This window comes from Xenopus laevis, chromosome 6L, assembly GCF_017654675.1.
Source record: "Xenopus laevis strain J_2021 chromosome 6L, Xenopus_laevis_v10.1, whole genome shotgun sequence".
Classification (NCBI taxonomy): Eukaryota; Metazoa; Chordata; class Amphibia; order Anura; family Pipidae; genus Xenopus; species Xenopus laevis.
In genome coordinates this window covers 15,439,364-15,466,980 of record NC_054381.1, presented here as the reverse complement: position 1 = coordinate 15,466,980, position 27,617 = coordinate 15,439,364, and the positions used below count along the sequence as shown (strand labels likewise).

The window sequence follows — 27,617 nt, the reverse complement described above, 5'->3', positions numbered from 1 at the left end:
CCGAGAATGGACACATGGAATGCTGAGTTATATCCAGATGACAATGTTGAATAAGTTACCTCCTAGAAAGAATGGTTCCCTCTCTGGTTGGGGTGGTGGATTTCGCCATGGCTCCTGTAGTCTGGGGGGTGGGTTAAAGTTGCCGGGAGCAGGGTGTGGAAACTCTGGCATTCCCTGAAACAAAAAAAACATAGCTCAGAGATGGTGCAGTCATAGCAAAACCAAATGTCTGCTTTGAAGTTACAGTAAATGTATTAACGAGATGTTATAAATTAGAACGACTGGTTGCCAAATGCCATAGATCACTTAAAAAAAAAAATCTGTTCACCAAGCAGACATGGTCTATCAGTTGCTCCTGGGGTGACCGATATGGTGATCATATACCAATAGAAGGTGGTAGTGCCACCTAAGGAACAGATTTCTGGTATTTGTCTGCAGCAACTTTTCCTGCTCAAAATGGGCATCAAATAGCTCCAAACTGCACTTGATGTCTGGTAATGGGAATCATGGGAACATGCCAGCACAGAAGGTTCTGATGTAATTCCCTATGGCAGCTATTTTGGGTATTCTGAGCATGGGGAGCAAAAAAAAAAAAAGAGGGTTCTGTGGAGTCCGCATCGGATTTTAAAGGCTCAATAAGCAATCCAATTTACCCTCTGAACAATAAAAGATAAGGCAACTTTAATCCTTTTAAAGAATTAAACACTATTTTGCCAATTCTTTTATCCCCTTAAATATCCATCGAGTTAAGAAATTAACATTCACTCTCGCACAATCACGACACAAATTATTCTTTACATTCCCACATCTTGTGTTAATTACATGATGTTATCTGTAATAATCTATTCATGAAACACTGATAACTTGCCCTGGCAGTGAAAGAAGGGAAATTTAGCATAAATTGCTTAATACAAAGTTAATCTTTGAAAAGAAATAATAATAAAAAAAAAAAAAAAGAATAAAGGGGGGATCTAAGCTCCATTGTGTGACTTACCAGCTCCACAGCAAGGGGCACTCATACTTTAATAAGACTAATTAAATATGTTTGAGTCATTGTAACTTCATGAATCTGCCCGTAAATTACTTCCAACGTCTACAACATGTTTTCATTTATTAATTTTGCTTGATAGGAGAGTGTTCTATTAGAATCCTAATGATGGTTAAGCAGGGTCACTTAACAATAGAGCAAGAGCACAGAAATACAGCCAGGCACGTAAATGCTAAGCAGTAAAACTATTAACACTAAATGAAATATTACCGGCTTTCTCCGGGCTTGGTAAATGAAAAATATGCTTGAAATAAGAGGCTATGGCTTATCCTGAGCACAAATGAATTTCTTTGCTGCCCATTTGCATTTATACATAGGAATAACAAATCGCCCACACTGCATATTTACCAAACAGAGCAGGGGTGCCCCAAAATCTTCCACTAACCAATCAAACCGCCTCCCATGGACAACAAGGGGCAGATTTAATAAGGGTCGAATTTAAAATTCAAATTTTCGAGTTTTTTTTATGGTCAAATTTGACTAGGAAGTTATTCAAATTTCATAAGAGTTTTTCAAAAAATTAGAATTTTGAGATTTAGCATACTCTGGCCCTTTAAGAACTCAAATTCTTCTATTCCCCACCTGTAACCCGCCGAATTGCTGTTTAGGTCAATGGGAGACATCCAGGGATCAATTTAGAGTTTTTAAAATTGGAATCGATTTAGATTCGAATTTGATTCCAGTTTACGGGCCAATCCTATTCACCCGAGTTTAAAAAATTCGATTTTTATAATAAATTTTGATTGCTCGAATTTCGAGTTTATGGGAGTTTAAAAAAAAAAAAACTGACGGGTGACGGGGGTCTGACGATAGAAAAAAATCGACAAAATTAGAAAAAGAAAGGTAAGTACCCCACCAGCAGCCACTAATTAACTAATAACCAATGGTTACCCACCAATCAAGTCGTAATCGTGGGTTTATTGCAAAACCATCAAAAAAATAAATAAATAAATCACTTTGACACCATTGAATTCCTAATCATGTAAAAGTGCAGTGCAGACTAATTAGTTCATACAATAAATATTTTTAATCTAGGCCCGTCAATTGCCAACCAATTAATTAATTATAAAGTGCTACTGATTGCATATATATCCTCGTTATCCAATTCATCACTAATATTTAATTCAATATCCAATCAAGTTCATAATTAGACATGAATGGAAGGAGAGGGATCCACAATGTATTAAGTACAGGTATTGGACCTAATATCCGATATCATCGGGACCTGGGGCTTTCCGTATAACGGGTCTTTCCGTAATTTGGATAATTTTAGAAAATCACGTAAACATTAAATAAGCCCAATAGGCTGGTTTTACTTCCAATAAGGATTAATTATATCTTAGTTGGGATCAAGTACAAGCTACTTTTTTATTATTTTATTATATATTTTATTTTTATTTTATTTGTCTATATGTCTTTCCCATAATTCGGGTTTCCAGATAATGGATCTCATAGCTGTATTTGGGTCTACTAAAAAATCAATAAAACATTAAATAGACCCCAGGTTTTGCCTCCAATAAGGATTAATTATATCTTAGTTGGGATCAAGTACAAGCGACTGTTTTATTATTACAGAGAAAAAGGAAATCATTTTTAACATTTTGGATTGTTTGATTATAATGGAGTCGATGGGAGACGGCCTTTCGGAACTTTCTGGATAACGGGTTTCTGGATAACGGATTCCATACCTGTACTACTAAAACATCAAAAATTAAAGTGCATTTACTAGGTTGAACCATTCAAACAATTCATATGGTAAGGTGCCGTGCAATAAATAAATTGATTAGCTAGATGTAAATTCATTAGAAGAATTGTTGTTTTTTTTTGACCAGGAGTTAGGATAATTCAAGGAACCCCAATGCTACAGACATTTCAGGAGGTGGAAAATCAGAAAAAATAGTTGGTGGAGTTGTCCCCAAAACTTCCTGCCTGATATTTTACTAAGATGGGACACCACAAAGAGGGAGGCAGGACAGGGTAACCGGGACTGTGGCCTCGTTAGTTAGCTTTCCCTAATCTCAGTAAGAACTGTTCTCACCCGGAAAAGCCACAAACCCACGGCCCCTTAAAACAGAAGGAAGAGTCAGAGGATTGAAAGAATAGTTGCACGTAGCAAAGGAGGTTCACCCCACCCCCTCTAATTGTAGACCAAAGTAAGATTTATTCCTGTATAGTGTTGAGCAAGAAGTCTACAGCCGCACTCTGATCCGGATTTCAATACCCTGTGGGTTCTGGATCAAATTTCTTTATACAAATTCTCAAATAGATCCGCACTCCAAGTGTTCAGTGAATCAAACAGTTTTTATTTTGTATATATTCATGTGTCCAACATTTCGACCCATCTTAGGCCTTTATCATGGATAAGTGAATATAGTGACATTAGTGCATTTATACCAACAGCTCCTCACAATTTCTGGCGCCAAATATGACATCACATATCTATATAGCTGTCTGGATAACAGATCCCATACATGTACTGGAAATCTGTCTTAATACACAGTGATTCTAAGCAAACATACGTCCGTAAAAGGGTAAGTAGCTCTTAACGGTGTGTGCTTAGTTATGTTGAGCAGTACCCAGAGCAGCAGGAATTCAATGGATATGATTAAATGTGATGGTTATGATAATGTCGAGTAATTGAAATGAATCGGATACCCAGTAGAAAACTGCAGAAGCTCAGTATTATGTAAGCTGCATTTTAAACAAGATTTGACAGCTCAAAGCACAACACACGCCAGAACCTAGACAACCACACACGCCAGAACCTAGACAACCACACACGCCAGAACCTACACAACAACACACGCCAGAACCTACACAACACACGCCAGAACCTGCACAACACACGCCAGAACCCTATACAACACACGCCAGAACCCTATACAACACAGGCCAGAACCCTATACAACACACGCCAGAACCCTATACAACACACACGCCAGAACCCTACACAACACACACACGCCAGAACCCTACACAACACACACACACGCCAGAACCTACACAACGCACACCAGAACCTACACAACGCACGCCAGAACCTACACAACGCACGCCAGAACCTACACAACGCACGCCAGAACCTACACAACGCACGCCAGAACCTACACAACGCACGCCAGAACCCACACAACGCACGCCAGAACCCTATACAACACACGCCAGAACCCTATACAACACACGCCAGAACCCTATACAACACACACCAGAACCCTATACAACACACACCAGAACCCTATACAACACACACCAGAACCCTATACAACACACACCAGAACCCTATACAACACACACCAGAACCCTATACAACACACACAAGAACTCTATACAACACACACCAGAACCCTATACAACACACACCAGAACCCTATACAACACACACCAGAACCCTATACAACACACACCAGAACCTACACAACACACACACAAAATACTAGGCTGCTACTTTATATGTTTACAAACCAAACCATTCCTGCTGGGCAAAATTGCAGTTTAAAAAAAATGATATATTAATGCACAGTTAATATGCAAAGTGCTTAATGACAGAGCCAAGTCTTATTGAGGACTAATTTCCATGAAATTCCATGTAAAGCATTAACCAAGCAATGTCACTCCACACCACCTGATGCCACAGCCAGTGTTTCACATGTTTATTCATGTGAAAGGATTTATACACCACTACTCCTCAAATTCCACTGGTACTTATATGAAATACACACACATACATTTTCATTTTAAAACGGTTGTTCGCCTTTAAATTAACTTTTAGTATGACGTAGAGAGTGATATTCCGAGACAATTTACTATTGGTTTTCATTATTTATAATTTGTAGCTTTTTATTCAGCAGCTCTCCAGTTTGCAGTTTTAGCAGTCTGGTGGCCAAGGTCCAAATTGCCCTAGCAACCATGCATTGATTTGAATAAGAGACTGGAATATAAATAGGAGAGGCCTGAATAGAAAGATAAGAAATAAAAAGTAGCAATAAAGTAGCCTTACAGAGCATTTGTATTTAGATGGGGTCAGTGACTACCATTTAAAAGCTGGAAAAAAAATCAGAAGAAAAAATTCCAAGAGTTGCAGAATAGAAGGCAGAAAACTATTCAAATGCCCCCCCCCCCCAAATTACGGGAAGGCCGTCTCTCATAGACGCCATTTTATCCAAATAATACAAATTTTTCAAAATGATTTCCTTCTTGTCTGTAATAATAAAACAGTATCTTGTACTTGATCCCAACTAAGATATAATTAATCCTTATTGGAAGCAAAACCAGCCTATTGGGTTTATTTAATTTTTAGATAATTTCCTAGTAGATTTAACGTATGAAAATCCCAAATTATGGAAAGATTCGGGAAAACCCCAGGTCCCGAGCATTCAGGACAACGGGTCCCATAGCTGTAGAGCAGGGGTCCCCAACCTTTTTTACTTGTGAGCCACATTAAAATGTAAAAAGAGTTGGGGAGCAACACAAGCGTGAAAAAGTCCCTTGGGGTGACAAACAAGTGCTATGATTGGCTATTTGGTCGCCCCTATGTGGACTGGCAGCCTTCAAAAGACTCTACTTGGCACTAGACTTAGTTTTTAATCCATTAAAACTTGCCTCCAAGCCAGGAATTCAAAAATAAGCACCTGCTTTGAGGACCCTGAGAGCAACATCCAAGGGGTTGGAGAGCAACATGTTGCTCACGAGCTACTGGTTGGGGATCACTGCTGTAGAGTGTATTTTAGCGAGGATTCCCAGATTATGTTTGCGATTTAGCCCAAATTTGAACCTTTTTTTCCTGGCTTTTTGCACATGTATATTCGGATTCATATTAAGTTCCGGATTTAACGAATTGGTGCTTGTAATTAGGGATGCACCGAATCCACTATTTTGGATTCGGCCGAACCCCCAAATCCTTTGCGAAAGATTCGGCCGAATACTGAACCGAATCCTAATTTGTATATGCAAATTAGGGGTGGGAAGGGGAAAACATTTTGTTACTTTCCTGTTTTGTGACTAAAAGTCATGTGATTGCCCTGCGAAGACCTAATTTGCATATACAAATTAGGATTCGGCTTCGGTTCGGCCAGGCAGAAGGATTCGGCCGAATCTGAATCCCAAACCAAATTCTGGATACGGTGCATCCCTACTTGTAATAGTGATGTCATCCGTTTCCCATTCTCTTTTTCCTGCCAATAATAATGCAGGCATAATGAAATTGCTTAATTGCGCTGCCTTAATAAACCAAAAGGCCATAGAGCAGGTTGAATCCAGTGGATGTGTGATTCACTATAGACACGATCTTGTTTTAACTTGTGGAAAATGGGAGAAAACCAGTAAGTTTCAGAAGTTGTTATGAAAGTAGTGAAGTGCGCTTCTCACAGTAACCTCTGGTGAGCACATTTTTGTTTGTTTCCGTCTCTGCTCTGGGCTAATTGAACATGCACTTTCATGAGTTTGATTTTCAAAATGTTCTGTTTTTCCTTCTTGTGTCTGATTCCTCCCCAAAGCGGTTCCTATCATGCACCAACTGCTTCTGTTAGTTAGCGAGCGCCTACAGGCTGTGTGTAATGGGTGGCTCTTTAGCGAGCCTTTGAGTGAAGCAATACATTTCTACATATATTTCCCATGGGAGACCAACTGCCTCTTAAAGGGATATCAAAGCAAACAATTATGGCTTCAGAAAACAACAAACACTCTGTTCTGGGGTTAAAAAAAAACATCCCTAAAAGTGGTGCATCAGAAGACACACCGGAGGCTGTAGCCTTTACAGTGCTGAGAATAATTAATACAGATATGTGACCTGTTATCCAGAATTCTCAAGGGACCTGGGGTTTGCTGGATTGCTGTAGTTTAAGCCTACTTAAAAAATCCTTTAAACATAAAATAAAACAAATAGGATTATTTTGGCCCCAATAAGGATTAATTATATCTTAGTTGGGATCCAGTACAAGGTACTGTTTTATTATTACAAGGAAAAAGGAAATAATTAGGGATGCACTGAATCCACTATTTTCGATTTGGCTGTATTCCTGAATCCTTTGCAAAAGATTTGGTAGAATACTGAAACAAACCCAAATTTGCATATGCAAATTAGGGGCGGGAAGGGGAAAACATTTTTTACTTCCTTGTTTTGTGACAAAAAGTCATGTGATTTCCCTCCTCGTCCCTAGTTTGAATATGCAAATTAGGATTCTGTTTGGACGAATCCTGCTGAAAAAGGCAGAATCCTGAACCGAATCCTTGAATCGTTGCATCCCTAGAAATAATTTTTAATTATTTGTTTAAAATGCAGTTGATGGGAGATGGCCTTCCCGTAATTTGGAAAATTCTGGATTACAGATCCCATACAGACCTAATATCTGGAATGCTTGGGAACTGGGGGTTTACCTCCAATAAGTTGACCACCATACCTTAACGGCAGAACTACACGAGTGCTCTTACCTGCGATAGCATCCGTTCCGACTCGATGAGATAAATCGCAGGCATCACGTCGGATACATAATAGGAATATTGGACGTTGAAGACGCAACATGCAGCATTCGCATCAGACAGCTGTGCCTTTTCGGATGCACGCAGCGACAATGTCCGACATTCCTATTACATACCTTTGATTTGGTGCATCTGACGTGAAGCCTGTAATTCATCTTAGGGCGTCGGGATGCTATCGCAGGTAAAATCGATTGTGTAGTTCTACCCTAAGGCTACTAAAAAAAATAAAAATAAAAAAGGATTAAAAAAATTAACCCAAAAGGATGGTTTTGCCATCAATATGGATTTATGCAGCATTCTGCGTATTTTTCATAATACGGCCACTGGAGGGCCCCATTTTATTTCATTCTCTGCACGCCATAATTATTTACCTTGTATGGCAATTCCCACACACACAACAACAAAAGGGTGCAGCAGTATAAGAATTTTATTTTGTGTGAAGTTTAAACACTTTTTAGTAGGCTTAAGATATACTGGGGATCATTTATAAACACTGGGCAAGTTTGCCCCTGGGCAGTTATCCATAGCAACCAATCAGTGATTTGCTTTTATTAGTCAGCTGCAGGTTGAACACTGAGAACAATCATCTGATTGGTTGCGATGTGTTACTACCAAGGAGCAAATTTGCCCAGTGTTTATTGGGGATTGACCAAATCCACTACCTGGGATTCGGATGAATACCCGAATTCTTGATGCAAGATTTGGCCGAATACCGAACCAAATCCTAATTTGCATATGCAAATTAGGGTCAGGAAAAGAAAAATTGGAAAAATTCTTCTTTTGCGACGAAAAGTCATGTGATTTCCTTACCTGCCCCAATTTACACATGCAAATTAGAATTCGTATTAAGTTCGGCCAGGCACAGGGATTCGGGTGAGTCCGAATCCTGCTGAAAAAGGCAGAAAACCGAACTGAATCCTGGATTCGGTGCATCCTTTCTGCACATAAATGAGCCCCACTGATTCCAATTACAGAATGTCTCCTTATCTAGAAAACACCAGGTCACAACAGATCTTGCTCCTTTAAAAGTCTTTATAATTCATGCAAATAGAACAAGGACAATGGATTCTGCATTTACAGTTGCATGTAAACACATAAGACGTTGATACTCACTGGAAACCTTGGTGGTCCAAGAGGTGGTCGAGGCTGGTTAGGGGCCGGTAAGAGGGGCACTAAAAAATTAAAAAACAAAAAAATTATTTTAAGATGGTAATGTTTTCCAAGACTTACAAAGATCTATAAAGCAATCTAATCTCTGTTTATATTAGCGATGCACTAAAAGCACTGTATTGGCATTCGGTCGAATCCTGAATCTTCCATGAAGGATTCGGCTGAACCTCAAACTGAACCCTGCAAATTAGAGCAAGAGTGCAGCACGTGGGGGAAATAAAATCTACATTTTCTAGTTTGTGTGATGTACGACAGAAGTCAATGAAACTGTTACTGTACTGTTAGACATTGCAGCAAAGGCAATTCTGAACATAGATTTAATTGTATGCGTATCCCTGAGAATACTTCTTAAGTAAAGTAGAAATAAGCACAACATCTAACCTTGAACAGGTGTAACATTGCCTTTAAAATGAGGATTTATGTGTATAGTTTTTGGTTGCTGCGATGTCGACACCAGAATTTTCCCACCCGTTCGTTGTTTCTCTTGCGGAGGAGGCGAGGTCATGGAATCAGAAGAAGGATTCCGGGAACGTGGCATGGGAAGAAGAGGATGAATCTGATTTTGGTGAAACAGGCTACGGATGGGTTGCTAAAAAAAAGAAAGCAATAATGACACCATTAGAGTAGTGACAATGATTCAGACGTTTAAAAGAAAACATTTTTCTAACAAGTTTGCCTCGTCCATGTCTATACTAAACAAAAGACCCACGTGAAACATTTCGAGCAGGGGTGCCCATACTTTAATGTGAGGTCTACTTTTAGTGATGTCTACATCCATAAAAGGTATAACTTTTAGTATGTTACAGAATGGCCAGTTCTAAGCAACTTTTCCATTAGTTTTCATTGTTTATTTTCTACAGTTTTATAATTATTTGCATTTTTCTACTGCTTTTTTCCAGCTTTATAATGAAAATGTAAGAGCTGCTGAATAAAAAGCTAAATAACTCAAAAACCTTAAATAATAAAAAATGAAAAGCAATTGCATATTGTCTCAGAATATCACTTTCTACATAATACTAAAAGTTAACTCAAAGGTGAACAACCCCTTTAGTTTTTATTACTCATCTTTCTATTCAGACCTCTCCTATTCATATTCCAGATATTAAATCAATGCATGGTTGCTAGGGTAATCTGGACACTAGCAACCAGATTGCTGAAATTGCAAACTGGAGAGCTGTGGGATAAAAAAGCAAAATAACTCAAAAAATAAATAAAATAAAACCAAATGCAAATTGTCTCAGAATATCCCTCTCTATGTCTTACTAATAGTTAATTTAAAGGTGAACAGCCCCTTTAACAGCATACAAGCAGTTTGTGTGACAGTTATAAGATGTGTGCAGCTCAGAGAATGTATTAGTCATTAGAGCAGTAACAGTAAACATAACTGCAAAAAGAAAAATATTCAGTTACCCCATGAGACGATCTCTGGTCCCTGATTCGCCTGTCATTGCAGTCGTGCCTCTGTTCTCCCATTCCTCGTTGCATTGAATTGTTGCCTCCGCGTCTCCCTCTTCTAGAGGCATATCGTCCCTTGCGCAGCCGCTCCATTTCCTCGAATTCCTGCAGAGAAGCTTTGGCTTCAGCAGAGAGCTCTATAGAAAATAAGACAATGTGTTCACACAGAGGAAACATAAAAAGGGGGAAACATCTCAGAGGTTGGGAGAATAAAGAAAGTTCTGACAAGATGATAATTATATCTGTTGCCTTACAATAAACATTACATTACTGTTATAGTCTTAATGTCAAACATTTGGCTTGACTGTTGCTATGGTAAAATACACATAGCAACAGCCAAATACAGTAGGAGAGGCCTGAGTAGAAAGATGAGTAATAAAAAGTAGCAAAAACAACAAATGTGTATGCAGCCTTACATTTGGTTTTAGATGGGGTCAGAGACCCCCATTTGAAAACTGAAAGTCAGATAAAAAAAAAGGCAAATATAATTAAGACCAATTGAAACCTTGCTTCGTAATAGCCATTCTATAACACACTAAAGTGAACCACCCTTTAATGTGTTGCTTTGCAATGACCCCTAAGGTTAGCTTCTCAGCAGCAGCTCGGAGCACACTGAGCATGTGCAATAGCACTGAGCTAATAAGATGCAGAGCAACTGGGGACAATTTTGAAGGCCCGGATCTGTTCCATATTACAGGGTTGCTGTACCTTTAGGCTGGTACAGTCAGTTCAGCATATAAAATACAGCATTGCTAGCCACATTCCTTTTTTAGATTTTAGCTCTCCATTCCAATGTATGCAGCACCTCCAAATATATCAATGTAAGGGACGTGGTGGCACGGTGCCAGGAATCTCCAGAATTCTCTTTCTAATGACTGTGATGGAAAAGCCTTGAGAGTAGCCCAGGGCCACCAATTATTGCATGAAAATGTGCACTGGTGATCAAAATGCCACAGCCCCAAAGGTTCCCATACAATGACAGAATGAAAAGACTCTACACTTGTTATGTGGGTCACTAAAAACCTGTTCCCTTATCAGCCATTGCAGGCAAATCTGGGCTGCAAGAACCACCTTCCTATGTTTTAGGACTGACTACTGCCCAGTCACAGCTTGACCTCCACCCACGGGATGGCCATCTCCCATAGACTCCATTATAATCACATTATTAAAAATTATTTCCCTTTTCTCTGTAATAATAAAACAGAACCTTGTACTTGATCCCAAGCAGAACTAGCCTATTGGGTTTAAGGTTTATTTTATGTAGACTTAAAGGGGCTGTTTGCCTTCCAAACACGTTCCATCTCCCATAGACTCCATTATAATCACATTATTAAAAATTATTTCCCTTTTCTCTGTAATAATAAAACAGAACCTTGTACTTGATCCCAAGCAGAACTAGCCTATCGGGTTTAAGGTTTATTTTTTGTAGACTTAAAGGGGTTGTTTGCCTTCCAAACACGTTCAGTTGTTTTCAGATTGTTCCCCAGAAATAAGGACTTTTTGCAATTATTTTCCATTATTTATTTTTTTACAGTTTTTCCAAAATCTAAGTTTAAAGTTGAATGTTCTTGTCTCCTGTGTTTGAGTCTGGCAGCTCAGTAATTCAGGTGGAGATTCTGGACTGTTACAATTTTGCAACATTGAGTTGATCCATTTCTCAGCAGCATCTCTGGAGTATTAGCAACTATTGTATCAATTCTAAAAGCTGCCTTTAAAGGGGTGGTTCACCATAGAATGGCTACTTTTAAGCAACTTTTCAATTGGTCTTCATTATTTTTTTTTTTATATAATTTTTGAAATATTTGCCACCTTCTTCTACCGCTTTCCAGCTTTCAAATGGGGGTCACTGACCCCATCTAAAAAACAAATGCTCTGTAAGGCTACACATTTACTGTTATTGCTACTTTTATAACTCGTCTTTCTATTCAGTCCTCTCCTATTCATATTCCAGCATCTTATTCAAATCATTGCATGGTTGCTAGTGTAATCTGGACCCTAGTTACCAGATGGCTGAAATTGCAAACTGGAGAGCTGCTGAATAAAAAGCTAAATAACTCAAAAACCACAAATAAAAAAGAAAAACAATTACAAATTGTCTCAGAATATCGCGCTCTACATAATACTAATAGTTAATTTAAAGGTGAACAACCACTTTAATGATTCTGCTCATCAGGGACAAAGATAAGAAATGTATCAACTAAATGTATCAATTTAGAACAGTTTACAGGGTCGGCGACCCCCCCATTCTGATTTAGAATGTGAAAATGACACTTTACACTGCAATATTAGAAAAACAGTGAGACAAAGAAAATAGAAAGTAATTAGAAAAAGTCGTTATTTCTGGTGATCTATCTGAAACCAACTAGTTGTTTGAAGATGAACCACACCTTTAAGGTATGGAGATCCAAATTACAGAAAGACCCCCTTATCTAGAAAACCGAGCGTTCTGGATAACGGGTCCCATACCTGCAGTAGAATCAGTAGAGTCTTGTAATAAGAATGTTGCACTAGACTAGAGGGCCAATGGAAGGTGATGAGGAAAGGCTGCGGCAAGCCTGATTGAGACAATGGAAGCTTTGGCATGAGTCCAAGCTGGTCCAGTAGTGTTAAAGGATAATTCAACCGTTTAGCCAAGTTGGAGCAACAACTGCTCATGTGGCGAAATTAACGGAAATTGCTGAAGCGCCGGAAGACACGAAAGGTGGCTGTTGTGAAGTCTGATGCCTGAATCTGCACCGAGGGGTAAGTATAAAGTAAGGGGCATTTCCCCGGGGGGGGTCTACGTGGGGTGGGGGTAGGGTTTTTTTTTTGGCTAAACTGTTGAATTTTAACGGAATACAGAGGGGCGTATGTATTAACATTGGAGACCATAACCACCGGTGATGTTACCCATAGCAACCAATCATATTGCTTTTATTTTCTAACTTGGATGACATGAACAGTGTTTTTGTCTCCAATGTTAATACCTACGCCCCTCTGTGTTGCGTTAACCCTACTGCTCCAGCTATGCCCCAGAGCGTATAAACAAAGCTGAAATATTTTTATTGAAATCCTGGATCATTGCTGCTATTGAGAAGCTGAAACTTTAGGCTGGTGTAACAAGTTCATTATATAAAATGTCATATATAAATGCTCACTGCTGGGGGGAGTGTGGAATAATAACGTCTTGAAAAGGATTCCAATAGGTGAAGCAAAAATGTAGGTAGGCAGATACATTAATAAAATAGATAGATTTTCTAAAAACTTCAGCTGATGGTGTGTGTGTGTTATGAGTGTGTGTGTTATGAGTGTGCGTGTTATGAGTGTGCGTGTTATGAGTGTGCGTGTTATGAGTGTGCGTGTTATGAGTGTGCGTGTTATGAGTGTGCGTGTTATGAGTGTGCGTGTTATGAGTGTGCGTGTTATGAGTGTGCGTGTTATGAGTGTGCGTGTTATGAGTGTGCGTGTTATGAGTGTGCGTGTTATGAGTGTGCGTGTTATGAGTGTGCGTGTTATGAGTGTGCGTGTGTGTGTTATGAGTGTGTGTGTGTGTGTTATGAGTGTGTGTGTGTTATGAGTGTGTGTGTGTGTTATGAGCGTGTGTGTGTTATGAGCGTGTGTGTGTGTTATGAGTGTGTTATGAGTGTGTGTTTCCACACACTTTATTGCCGTTACATCTTTAATACACAGATATCTCTCTCTGAAGGAATTAATATAGTTAATGGGGGTCTTCGCTTTGGACTGAAAGCAGTTAAAATAAACATTAAAAAAAAATGACATTAGAGAAAATGTAATTCTGACATTATGACCAGCATTTCCATTTATCCCAGCCGAACTTACACCGTTCCTCACCATTCAGAGCTAATGCAGTGAATCAGCAATTATTTTTCTACTGGCTCTTAGTGTCAAGATTAATTTCACCATCCCTAGTAATAAAATGGTTCCAAATGACATCTGTAATAAGCACATAAAAACACTCCCCTCCAATAGAGACAAGCTGTCAAAAAAGGTCACCAAAATGTGACAGGATGGAAATTGTGTTTGTAACTTCAACTGAAATGTTAATTCCTTATTTTTTTTCACCCTTCAGCTATTACCACATAGGAGAGCAGAATTACACAGGAATGACCCACGATAATTGCCTCTAACTGTTATTTAAACTAAAAATAAAGGTTCATCTCTTTTTTTATATTGTTTAAACTGCAAGTAAAGAACTGTTCACTCTCAGCTTTTGTGTTTACAATAGCTCTCTCTTCTGTATATGAGTAGAACTGCCATATTGCTTGCCTCTCTTAAAAGAATTGTTCAGTATAAAAATAAAAACTAGGTAAATAGACAGGCTGTGCAAAATAAAACATGTTTCTAATATAGTTAGTCAAAAATGTAATGTATAAAGGCTGGAGTGACTGGATGTCTAACATAACAGAACACTACTTCCTGCTTTTCAGCTCTCTTGGTTTCCACTGATTGGTTATCAGGCAGTAACCAATCAGTGACTTGAAGGGGGGGCACATGGGACATAACTGATGCTTTTGAATCTGAGCTGAATGCTGAGGATCAATTGCAAACTCACTGAACAGAAATGTACCATGTGGCTCCCCTTATAGTCACTGACTAACTCAGTTAGAGAGCTGAAAAGCAGGAAGTAGTGTTCTGGCTATTATGTTACACATCCACTCACTCCAGCCTTTATACATTATATTTTTGGCTAACTATATTAGAAACATTATTTATTTTGCACAGCGTATTTACCCAGTTTTTATTTTTATTTTTACATTTACATTGAACTGTTCCTTTAAATAATTTTCTTCTTTCCAAGTCCCTGCCTCAAAATACTACAAAACCCACAAATATTTTCATCATGCAAGCTTCTTTACAGCACACTAGAATCAACACCTAAAAAATAATAATTTGGAGGCGGCAAGCCATGGTAATTATGACTGCAGTCAAATTATACTATGGAAATCCAATCGCATAGAAAAAGTTTACAAACAAATTACCTACATTACAGATGTTTTTAGACCACCACATAAAAAACCTACAACGTTAATGTTTTTTTCTATGGAACACTGCAGGTGAAAGGAGGTAATCAATGGAGTAATGAAGGCTAACTGAAATATATTCTGGAATATCCAGATTAAAGGGGTTGTTCACCTTCCGACCACTTTTTTCAATTCAGTTGTTTTTAGATTGTTCCTCAGAAAAATTACTTTTTTTCAATTACTTTCCATTATTTATTTTTTACTGATTTTCCAAAATCTAAGTTTAAAGTTAGAGTCCCTGTCTCTGGTGTTTGAGTCTGGCAGCTCAGTAATTCAGGTGCAGACTCTAGACTGTTACAGTTTTGCAACATTTAGTTAATACATTTCTCAGCAGTATCTCTGGAGTATTAGCAACTATTGTATCAATTCTAACAACTAAATGTATCCATTTACATTTTACAGGGTCAGCAACCCCACCTCTCAGAGCTGCTTCAGAAAGTGAAAAATTATACTTTACACTTCAATATTAGAAAACCGATGACACATAGAAAATAGAGAGTTATTGGAAAAAGTCTTAAATTCAGGTGATCTATCTGAAAACAACTAGTTGTCTGAAGGTGAACCACCCCTTTAAAGGAGAAGTAAAGGTTAAAACTAAGTAAGCCTTATCAGAAAGGTCTATATAAATACACCAGTAAACCCTCAAAGTACTGCTGCTCTGAGTCCTCTGTCAAAAGAAACACAGCATTTCTTTCCTTCTATTGTGTACTCATGGGCTTCTGTATCAGACTTCCTGTTTTCAGCTTAAACCTCCAGGGCTAGGGCTTGAGCATGCTCAGTTTGCTCCTCTGTCCCTGTCCCTCCTGGCTTCAATGCTGTAATCTGAGCCCAGAGCTATGAGTGAGCAGGGAGATTCATACAGGAAGTGATGTCACACCAAGCTAATATGGCAGCTGCTATCCAAAACAAACAGAGAGAGCTATTAGAGCTGGTTACTGAGGTATGGTAAAGCATTCTGCACAATAAATATATAGTGTTATAGCTTGCACTATTGTGGCAATAAACTGCTTCGGTAGCTTTACTTCTCCTTTAAGGAATATGCAGTTAATTAGTTTAAAAGGAAAAGGGGGGTATATGCAGAACACTTTATAGATCAACAGCAGTTTGGCTAAACGCAGCCGTACCTAAAGTTTCTGGGATGTTTCTTCTTTCACGAGTTGAATCAGACAACCGAATAATCGTCCCTTCTTTACGTTCAGTTTTAAAACGTATGCGGCCGCCCCCTTCCTCCTCCTCATCATCTTCATCTGAATATTCTTTTGTTTCAGGGGCCATTTCTTGCGACTCAGCAGGAATCTAAAATAGGACGTATTGAAATATTTTTGGATTAACATAAAAGCAAATGACAAAACACTTCAATGCAAAATATATGTTAAAATCATCTTCATTTTTATGTGATTCTTTTAAAAGTAATCGTTATTCTATCAAACACTAACTATAGCCCAGATTGTACATGTACTAAAAACAAAAAAGTGGTACGGAGCATACACAACGCATCTTTGCACATCAGCCCATGCACATGTGTGTGATGCTAAGATTTACTGCATTATTAAAGGTAAAGTAAAGTCTAAGATAGAATAAGGCTAGAAATGCTGTGTTTTGTATACTAAACATAAACTAATCAAATAAATGATTTATGCTTTCAAAGTTGGCCACAGGGGGTTACGATCTTGTAACTTTGTTAAACATCTTTGCAAGACCAGGACTGTGCACGTGCTCAGTGTGGTCTGTGCTGCTTAGGGATCGTCATAAATGATCAAAACAGCACAAGTCAAATAATATCTGCCAGAAGCCGATACAGCAAGACTGATTAATAATCAGAATATACAGACTGCACTGGGCCCTGTGTTGTCATGTAATCTAATGTGGATTTTATAGTTTTTGTATTGTTTAATACAAACTTTTTCCAACTCTGCAGAACCAGTGGCTGCAGCAAAATAATCCTCCAAATAGAATCCCAGTTTATCTGTTTAAATTTGGCTCTGTGATCTTTTTCCCTGCAGCTGGAGTTGGAAACAGTAAAGGGGATGTAAAGGCAAAAATAAAATCCAATACAAATCTCTACACAGTCACCGAGTGCTCTACAGGGAAACAAACAAAGCTGCTTGAGTTCTGCATGGCTGGGAAGTAAGGCGCGGGCTCCCCCTGCTGTTCATAAGTATGATTGTTTCCCTGCCCAGCAGTTAGGGACTGTCTGACAAATCCTATCCACAGCAGTAAATAAAGGGAGAATTTCACTGCATACAATCAGGTTTCTTAAAAAGACGGTACACATTTTTCATTAAAGTATATTGGAGATGTTTCTTTTTCATTAAAGAAAGTAAAAATAGGATTTATTTTTTTTGCCTTAACATGCCCTTTAATAGGGCAGTACACCCCCTTTTTCAACATTAGTTTAATGAACAGGGTTTGCGTTGAACATGTTTTGTCTACTGTACGGTTATAAGAAATAGGTATTTTTTTTTTTTTGTTATTTCTTGCAGTTAAAAAGGCAAAACCTGAAGTTAAAAGTAAAAACCTCCTTTTTTGTACAAGCCCCCCAAAAATCAGTCCACTGAAAAACCATCCGGGTAAACAAACTACTCTATCCCACTGCTGTAACCTGTGAGGCTTGTGTTAGGCCAGGGCTTTTTTCCCAACTACATTAAAGATTATAAATGACATAATTGACTGTATGAGGTAATAATTGTAAGCAAAATCCAACTTCTAAATGTTAACGATGCAAAAATCATATTGCCTTTGTGTGCAGTGCAACTTCTAAGGCTTACGTCAACCAATGGCTTCTACTTGCAGCTCACTAGTATAGTTTTCATTTTTTCCCTCTAGTAGTATAATGTAACAAAATATGTTCACTAATAAATACCAACCAACCTCCAAGAGGATCTAGAGCAGGGATCCCCAAACTTTTGAACCCATGAGCAACATTCAGATGTAAAAGGAGTTGGGGAGCAACACTAGCATGAAATATGTTCTTGGGGTGCCAAATAAGGGATTCAATTGGCTATTGGTAGCCCCTATATGGACTGGCAGCCTACAGGAGACTCTGTTTGGCAATACACCTGGTTTTTAAACAACTAAAACTTGCCTCCAAGCCTGGAATTGAAAAATAAGCACCTGCTTTGAGGCCACTGAGAGCAACATCCAAGGGGTTGGAGAGCAACAAGTTTCTCACGAGCTACTGGTTGGGGATCACTGATCTAGGGGTTATTTTATTAGGTCTTAAGAAGAGGGAAACAACAGCACCTCTTCAGAGTCATTGGCTAGGTCTTGTGCTTCTATTGTTCCTTCAACTGTCTCTTCTACTGCTTCTTCCTCTTCTGGTTCTTCCACATTATCCGTGGCATATTCTGCTTCTCGCATCATTTTTTGCCTCTTGTATGACTGAGTGTAAACCTCCTCCTTTCAAGAAAGAAAAATGTATTTAAAAAACAAAAATGAAAAAAAAAAAACTAATGGTTGAGGACAAGGAAAGAAAACAATGACTAGGGAGCGACTATCTTTCATGCATCTACTAGCAGCTGTAGGATTTTGTTTTCTACTTGCTTTCTACTATTCCCAGGAGTCCCTCAAAGGGAGCTTGTGTTGGACAAATGCAAACTGGACTCATGCAAGGTAAATTCTTGGAAGATGTAAGTATTGTGTTTATTCCAAGGGACATGACTTGGGGCAGCTGGGAAATTGACAATATGTCTAGCCCCATGTCAGATTTCAAAATTGAATATAAAAAAATCTGTTTGCTCTTTCGAGAAATGGATTTCAGTGCAGAATTCTGCTGGAGCAGCACTATTAACTGATTCATTTTGAAAAATTGTTTTTTCCCATGACAGTATCCCTTTAAGGAAACAAGGAGTATCTGATAATTAGCCAAGATGAATATAGTAGGAGTGCTGCAAGAGTTACGGATACCGCAGTCAACAAGTTATAAGGAATTCATATTAAAGCCAGCAATCATTTCACATTTCATGGTATTGGTTATTGAAAGAGAAAGTAAATATTTTAGAACTTTGTAATTTATTTAAATTTTTTTTAATGAGCTGTTTTTAAGGAACAATATACTTGCCATTAGTGATGTGCGGGTCAGGGTTTCCCTGACCCGCCCTGCTAATACCCGCACCTGCTTCCGGGGGTCCTTTTATAGACCCGCGCCAACAACGTCACAATGACATCCCAAAAGGGGCGGGCCGACCAGACGCGGCACTATAAAACCGGAAGTCGGATGCAGGCATTTGAAGTTGGCGGGTGGGGAGAGCAGAAGAGCTCAAACCAGACCTGCCCACCATCCGCGAGGAGCACTGCGAGGTCGACCCGAACCCGCGGGTATCGGTCGGTCGGCCCGCACATCACTACTTGCCAACTAATTTAAGCTTACAGCTAAGTTCAAGCTATAAAAGGACAGTTAAGAAACTCAAGCATTTAAAAGGGGCAATGCAACTCATGAGTTAAATGAATAGTTCTGAACACATTTTCCCTATTGATTCTATTAAGAAACATCTATTTTTATGCCAAAAAGTACAATCTATAAAATTTCTCAGTGTTCTTTTCCAAGTTTCTGCTTAATACAAACACTATTAAAAGAGGAGACGGCAGTTAATGTAGTTATTCCCATTGAACAAAATTACTTCTCTGTGAAGCTACAGAAGTTAGAGTATGTGGAGCAGACACAGTAAGTACAATGGTATGATAAAGCTGCAACAAGGGGCACATTTATCCAATGTTGAAATTCGAATTTATTTGAATTTTTTTTCCACTAAAATCCGAATATACTCAAAACTCAAATGCGATCTTATTTAAGAAAAAACTTGAACGTCTAAAATTCGAGCTAACATTTCTGACCAGAAAACTCAAATCAAATTTGAAAGAAACGATTCCAGTTTTTCTAAAAAAAATCGAATGTTAGGAAGGCTATTAACAACTTTAAATGGGTCAACAGACCTCTGCCATTGACTTGCAAATGAATTCGGCAGGTTTTAGGTGGCGAATATTTGAATTAGAACTGTTTCCATGGTTGGGGTGTGATAATTTACACATTCGAATTGGTGCTTATAAATTTGAATTTGTGAGTTTTGAAACGAAAAAAAAAAAAAAAATTCAATTCAAATTTGAATATACTATTTGCACTATAATAAATCTGCCCCTTATTCTTATTTATTAATTTTTTTGCAGGATAACAAGTCAGAGGGATCTTTTCATGCTATGCATAGCAATATTTAGTTGCTCGAACACCCGGGACTATTTCTTTTTCCCCTTAATTCAAGAGTTACAGATAGGCATTCACCAAATCCAAGAATTCAGTTCGGGATTCTGCCTTTTTTTAGCAGGATTCGGCTGAATCCTTCTGTCAGTCCGGACCCTAATTTGCATATGCAAATTAGGGATGAGGAGGGAAATTATGGCACTTTTTATCACAAAACACGGAAGTAAACTGTTTTTCCCCTTCCCACCCAATTCGGTTTTGGACGAATCTTTTTCTAAGTATTTGGGGATTCAGCCGAATCCAAAATACTGGATTCGGTGCATCCCTAGTTACAGAGTTGTGGAACATATAAACATGATTATGCCTGATATAGGGTTATTATCTGATTGATTATAGGGTTATTAGAAATTTTAACAATAGTAATGAAAAGGCAACGATATTATGTAAGTGTTTCTATTGGTTTGACCTTATAAACACGAATAAAAATCCACAGTATAAAAAAAAGATTGTAGGTATTGCTGCTTTGTGAATATGACCTACAGTCCCCATCAGGGTGATCCTATATTTGCGCAAACATCCACAAATGACATGTAATTTCCTTCCCTCTAACTTCCTTCAATCTCTTCATTCACACCAGGACAGCTATTAGTTACAAAAAAAAAAATGACTGAAGAGCGCAATCAATCATTTCAGAGAGTGAGCACCCAAAAGATGTCTTTAGGAAGTCAATAATCTTTTAGCGGGAGACGACTTTATCAGATCTTGCTCAAAAGGCCAGATAATAGCTTTTGCATTAAACAGTTTGAACAATCGCGAGTGAATCCCACCGCACAAAGCACTTTCCTTACACAAGGATACAATTCTCAAGGTCACGATTCTCTGGAGCCTTCCAACACGACAAAAGAGCTTTACCTGCCGCCAAACAAGCTGTCAACACAAACTTTGTCACAATCTAGATAAAGAGACTGGCAGGCGCTGATAAAAGGTCTAATTTTCATCTTTCCCTTGGGAAGAGAATAGGTTTCAAATCAGGCTAAAACCTATAGCACAAGAACATTATCAAAAAAAAAAAAAAAAACCCTTACTTGAAATTCATCTAGAGGTTCATTGATCTCAAGGTCTAACACCTCATCAGTGGTCTCTTCTTCCATATACTCTGTAGGCTCTTCTGGCAGCTCATCGGCTTCTTCGTATCCATCTGCAAAATCCACAGCACAGGCTTCAGGCTCCTCAACTTCCTCGTACACGGCCTCATCCTCTCCCAACTCAGGCTCCTCAACTTCAGGGTCTTCGTTTACGCTCTTTGACAACTCAAATGAGTTCAAACCCCCAGCAGTAGCGTTTAAACTAAGAGCCACTCCTTGGCCACTGGGGTGAAAAGAAAAGAAATTATTTTTTAACAACTGTCCCAGCAGGTTATATCCTAGTGCTGATGCTTGCAAACTATTAAGAGATCTATGCACCAAGAGGCAGATTTATCAAGGGTCGAATTGAAAATTCTAAATTAAAATGTAAACATTTTTTTATGATCAAAACTGTCAAATTCGACTAGGGAATTATTCAAATTCCATTCGTTTTAAAAAAAAAAAAAAAAATTAGATTTTCGAGATTTATCATACTCTGGCCCTTTAAGAATTCGAATTCGACTATTCACCACCTAAAACCTGCCGAACTGCTGTTTGAGTCAATGGGAGACGTCCAGAGATCAATTTGGAGATGTTTGCAGCCTTCCTGACAGAAACTTTTCAGAGAAGTCTTTTAAAGGAGAATTCAACCCGTAATAATAAAAAAAAACCTCCCCCCCTACCCTGGGTAGACCCCCATCCCAACCCCCCCAGCCTACCTGACCCCCGGGCAAATGCCCCTAACTTTTTACTTACCCCTCTGTGCAGATTCTGGCCACAGGAGTTCACAGGCACCATCTTCTTTCTTACCGGTATGTCTTTTTTTGGAAGTTTCAGCACATGCGCAGTTGGAATATATTCCCAGTCCCGAACCACTGCGCATGCACCGAAAGTTACGAAAATTTCCCAAAAATTTCCGCGACTTTCGGCGCATGTGCAGTTGTTCGGGACCGGAAATTCATGCCAGAAAATGCTGTCAATACTCAAAGTTTACCAGAGAAGAAGAAGATGGCTGCCGTGAACTCCAAGGCCAGAATCTGCACGGAGGGGGGAGTAAAAAATTAGGGGCATTTGCCCAGGAAGGGGGGTCTACCCAGGGTGGGGGGGTTGTATACTCCTTTAAATTTTAATTGAATTAGATTCGAGTTTTCATGTCGATTTAAGTCATCCGAGTTTGAAAAATTCCATTTTTTTTTAATACATTTCAATGGGTCAAATTTTGACTTTAAGGGAGTTTTTAAAAACTCACCTGAATTCGAAATGCGACCTTTGATAAATGTGCCTATAAGCGTCAGAGAATTGCCCACATGTAAATCAATGGATTTGTATTTATCAATGGGATTTTCAGGTGGGTCACACCCTTGCTCTGTACACAGGGTCAATTCTCATCATTAAAATGGATAATGATTCAAAGCAATAGCCTGTATTCTCACAATAAGGCCTTTCTTTAGAAATGCAAAAAAAAAAAAAAAAAAAACCCTTAGGGTAAAGGTGGCCATACACAGGCAGATTAAAGCTGCTGATATCTGTCCTTTAGACCAATTCGGCAGCTTATCTGCCCATGTGTCGGCAAAAATTGGCCAGATATCGATCGGTCAAGTTTGATTTTTCGCATTATCCAGGACCACATCAACTAGTGTTTAGTGTGCCGCAGGGGGAAGCAGTTCGGGGAGATTAGCTGCCCCAAAGAAGATGTCCGAATCCCCGAGTGTGACATTACCCTTAGTCGCCGAGCGCCTAAATCTCTGTGAATCTCCTAGTGTGACATAACCCTTAGGATAGTGGAGCATGGGGTGTTTAGTTTGCCTTTGCCTTCCAGCAGACTTGTTATACAGAATACTCTTTCCGTAATTTGGATCTTCATAATTCTACTATAAAACCATGTAAACATTAAATAAACCCAATAGGCTGATTTTGCTTCCAGTAAGGATTAACTATATCTTAGTTGGGATCAAGTACAAGCTACTGTTTTATTATTACAGAGAAAAAGAAAATCATTTTTCAAAATTTGTATTATTTGGATAAAATGAAGACTATGGGAGAGAGCATTTCTGTAATTCAGAACTTTCTGGATAACAGATCGCATACCTATATTACAAAAGGAAGACGTCAAAAATTATCTTTATATCAGGAAGAAAGCCATTCGAGTGGCTGATCATTCACACAGCAAGCAGAAGAGGAGCCGACACGAAGGACTGAGTAACTACTCTGCACTGCAAGGTTAAACTACAGGAAAGAAAACTATTTTTAATTTTGTCTTAGGTTAGTATGTCCCTTTAATCTTCAGCCTCTGGGTCTGCAGCGGCTGCTAAACTACAACTACCACCAACAAAAATGTTATGTTAACGGTATCAGCTAGAGATAACGGTATCAGCTAGAGAGTCACTGTTTCAAGCTCTCTTCTAGAGGCAATAATCTGAGTTACAAAACACACGAGACTGTAGCTGGCCACAAATATGAACCATACCTGTAATTTGGCTCCTGCTCCTCTTCATCGCTTTGTAAAAGATCATCATTTAACTCTTCATCTGACAGATCTAGCGAACTCTGCAGTAAACATATTATAGGGGTTGGTCAGTTAGAACATCCACACTAGCGATGCCCAAATACATTCATTGCTTAGTGTCTGAATTATTTATTAAATAAACCAACATCTAACCTTTTTCCCCGGCAATACATCTTCCTCGAGCAGATCATCCTCCAGTTCGCTGGAAACAAAGCAAATATGTCAGATTTCATCTTTCCTTTGGACATCAAACGCAAACATACATAGAAATGTTATCTGAAACAACCAGGTTGCTTCAATGCAAAAGCAAGAGATCTCACAGAGGATACAACTTCACAGCAAGCCTGGATTATGCTTCAGGAAAGCAGACTGTACTTCTGGTTCAGAATTATGTTCAGTACGCAGAATAGAAACAGGTTCCAATGGGCTTTATCAGACTCCAAAGATACATTCAAATAGGAGATGCTTTCTTAACTGCTGATCACCCCGAGCACCAATCTTATGACTATTGTAACTTTTCTATAGATAAGTGTTAAACTATGTTGAAAAACATCCTACTTAAAATTGTTTGTTTTTGATTCATGTATTGCAATTAGTACTTCTTTCCTTTACTGTTAATCTAAGGGCACACATATCTGGGTACCCGAAGGCTTAGGGTGAGGTCACACGGGGTGTTTTTACCGTGCTTTTTTAAAAACAAGCGGTTGAAGGTAAATATGCACAAAATGAAGCCCTACTAAAAATAATGGAATATGCACTATAGCAATTCCCTCTGGGCGTCTGCGAGACAACATCTGTCATGTCACGCATTTTTCAGCAGAAATGCTAATACGCCAAGGAAACAACATGTTATCGAACTCTATGGGATCCACAGGTTTGGAAGTACACTTCACTGAAATACGCTGAGTTAGAGTTCTGCGCGGAAACAATTTCCAAGACCCGGACCCGACCCGAATATTTACCCACTTTGACCTGCTACCCGACTCCAGACGACCCGCAACTGCCTCATCAGCAACCCGACCTGCAACACGCCAACTACCATCAAACCGGAAGAGATGTTGCTGCAACCCAAAAGTGATGTTGCTGCAACCCGTGACATCGTCAAAAGTGCGCTGCTGGGAGAGAGCTGCAGCAAGAAGAAATCCACAACCCGACCCTCGGCCCACATATATACCCACACCCGAAAAGCCTACTCTCGTTCCGCAAGGTTACCCGTTTTTTTTTTTTTGCAGTTACCGGACCCGCTGCAGGACTCTACACTGTGTATTTTCAGAATGGCAGCCAAACGCTCGCATGATGGACTGCGCATATACGTATTTGCGGTGTTGTATGCTGGCGACGTAATTACATTTCTTATTGACGATCAGTCCGGCTGCATTTTAAGTTGCTTTTCTACTTGGCTTCTTTTCACAAAAGTTTACTAAAATACTTCCGAGTGGAGTTTATGGGAAAAGAGAAAAAGCAAAAATGCATGTTTGGAAAAGAAAACTACAGGCTGAAATACGCACATTATCATGCTCGTGTGATTTCATTGTCGTATTTGCGCTCAACCTTGTGCTTTTAAAAATGGAATGCAAAAAAACCCTTACCCTTATAGTCTCTAGATCACATGGCATCCGGACAAACAGATGAAAAATAGGTCCTTGACCCAGAAAGTCTGAAATCCAGAATCCCCACCCAAGCTAGGCTGAGGGGCAGGCAGGGGGTTCAGGTAAAAGCTTGCCTGGCTGTACAGCTGTCAGTGTGCTTTTTCCTATACAAAATTTTAGGCGTGGGAGGCTAGGTGCCTTTTATTACAGCTCAGTGAAATCAAATACAGACTATGCTTTCGCCAATATATCCTGATCCCTGTCTTAGCCTAAAGAAGAAATGTTAGAGAGCATTGAAGAAGCTCTGATATGTTGGTAAAGAAATCAGATTCTGCAGTTCCTTAGCACTGGCTGACATGCGCAACGTTAATATCTTCATTATTGGACAAGAAAAAACCTAGATTGGAATACAAAATGCTAAAGTGCTGAATAATGTAACTCAATGTACCAGGTTCAAGGAAAAAATAAAATAAAGAAATCTTAGTTACCTGTCCCACTCATCATCGACTGTTCTTCGTCTCCGAAATCGTTCTGCGCCAGGCTTATCAAACTGATCAAAGTCATCCTCTGCAAAAGAAAAGTGCCTTGTTTAAAAGGATCCAACAAGAATTGTAACGTATAGCATCGACTACAACACTTACACAATTAAGGGAACAAGTGTATCACATTATGAAACAGAGTTAAACAGTCCATGGCTGAAACGCTAGCGTCTACATCAGTTGACTTAGGCATTATTAAAAGGAAAATATATCCATTCTTTGTTTCATTCAATTGGGCTTATTTAGACTTAAACAAATATATCTAAATTTCTACAACGAAGATAAACACCTACCCGAATACAACCTGAAAGGAAGCAGTGTTGCACGTAAGAACCATTTTGCAATTTCCCCTTAGGCTCACAGTGTACCCCAGAGGGTCTGAAGTTTCTCTGCTTTCCATTGCGGGTGAGCAAGACTGAAAAGCCCTCTGCTTTTCAGTCTTGCTCACCCACTATGGAAAGCAGAGAAACTTCAGACCCTCTGGGGTACACTGTGAGCCTAAGGGGAAATTGCAAAATTTCAAGTCCCAAAATCCATCACCTCACAATGCAAGAAGGTGAGAGGTGGTTTGGTTAGAGGCTTATTTAGAAAATCTGCGTAAAAAAAAAAATCTGAATTTCTAAAATGAAGACACAGACATGCCCGACTGTAACCTGAAAGGAAACCATTTCTCAATTGCCCCTTAGGCTCAAAGTGTATTACAACCCAGAAGGACTGAAGTTTCTCTACTTTCCATAGTGGTTGGAGCAAGACTGAAAAGCAGATGGACTTCAAGTCCCAAAATCCATCACTTCACAATGCACCAAGGTGAGAGAGGGGTGTTTACAGAAAGGTCTGTATTAGAGATGCACCAAATCTACTATTTGGGATTCACCTGAACACCCGAATCCTTTGTGAAAGGTTGAGCCAAATACCAAACCTAATACTAAATTTGCATACGGCAGGAAAGGAAAAAGTGGAAAAAATTCTTCTTTTGTGATGAAAAGTCACATGGTTTCCCTACCCTCCCCACTTTATGAATGTAATTTAGGATTCAAATTTGTTTCGGCCAAGCACAAGGATTTGGGCGAATTGGAATCCTGCTGAAAAAGGCCAACTCCTGGATTCGGTGCATCCCTTGTTTGTACGAGTGACATCTTTCAGTCTGTAGCATGTGTGTCTGTGTTAAACCCAATAGGATTGTTTTGCTACCAATATGAATTAAGGCAGAGAAAAAGGAACGTTTTTAAAAACGTGAATTATTTAATTAAAATGGAATCTATGGGACATGGCCTTATTATGGATAGCAGGTGTCATGATAAGGGATTCCATACCTGTATTTATTTATTTGTATGTATTTTACATAACCCCAACTGAGTGAGCACATGTCCAAAAGAAGGTATATTCTCCCTTTAACATTTGTACAGGTATGGGACCTGTTATCCAGAATGCTCGGGACCTGGGGTTTTCCGGATAACGGAACTCTCTGTAATTTGGATCTTCATACCTTAGGTCTAC

General features: G+C 39.0%; 1 protein-coding gene across 5 annotated transcripts in view; it reads right to left on the bottom strand.

Moving 5' to 3' along the window:
* rbm33.L (RNA binding motif protein 33 L homeolog) overlaps positions 1-27,617 on the bottom strand; it is a 92,576-nt gene that overhangs the window by 52,353 nt on the left and 12,606 nt on the right. For 4 of the 5 annotated variants that reach the window (XM_018267130.2, XM_018267128.2, XM_018267129.2 and 1 more), the window contains exons 2-11: positions 26,070-26,148; positions 24,146-24,194; positions 23,954-24,033; positions 21,448-21,730; positions 18,412-18,567; positions 16,293-16,464; positions 10,103-10,284; positions 9,074-9,281; positions 8,636-8,694; positions 60-174 (exon numbers count right to left, since the gene is read on the bottom strand). In XM_018267130.2, coding sequence (XP_018122619.1) covers positions 60-174; positions 8,636-8,694; positions 9,074-9,281; positions 10,103-10,284; positions 16,293-16,464; positions 18,412-18,567; positions 21,448-21,730; positions 23,954-24,033; positions 24,146-24,194; positions 26,070-26,148 — 1,383 coding nt within the window. The remainder of the gene's footprint in view (positions 1-59; positions 175-8,635; positions 8,695-9,073; positions 9,282-10,102; positions 10,285-16,292; positions 16,465-18,411; positions 18,568-21,447; positions 21,731-23,953; positions 24,034-24,145; positions 24,195-26,069; positions 26,149-27,617) is intronic. The other variant, XM_018267132.2, reaches the window with a different exon arrangement.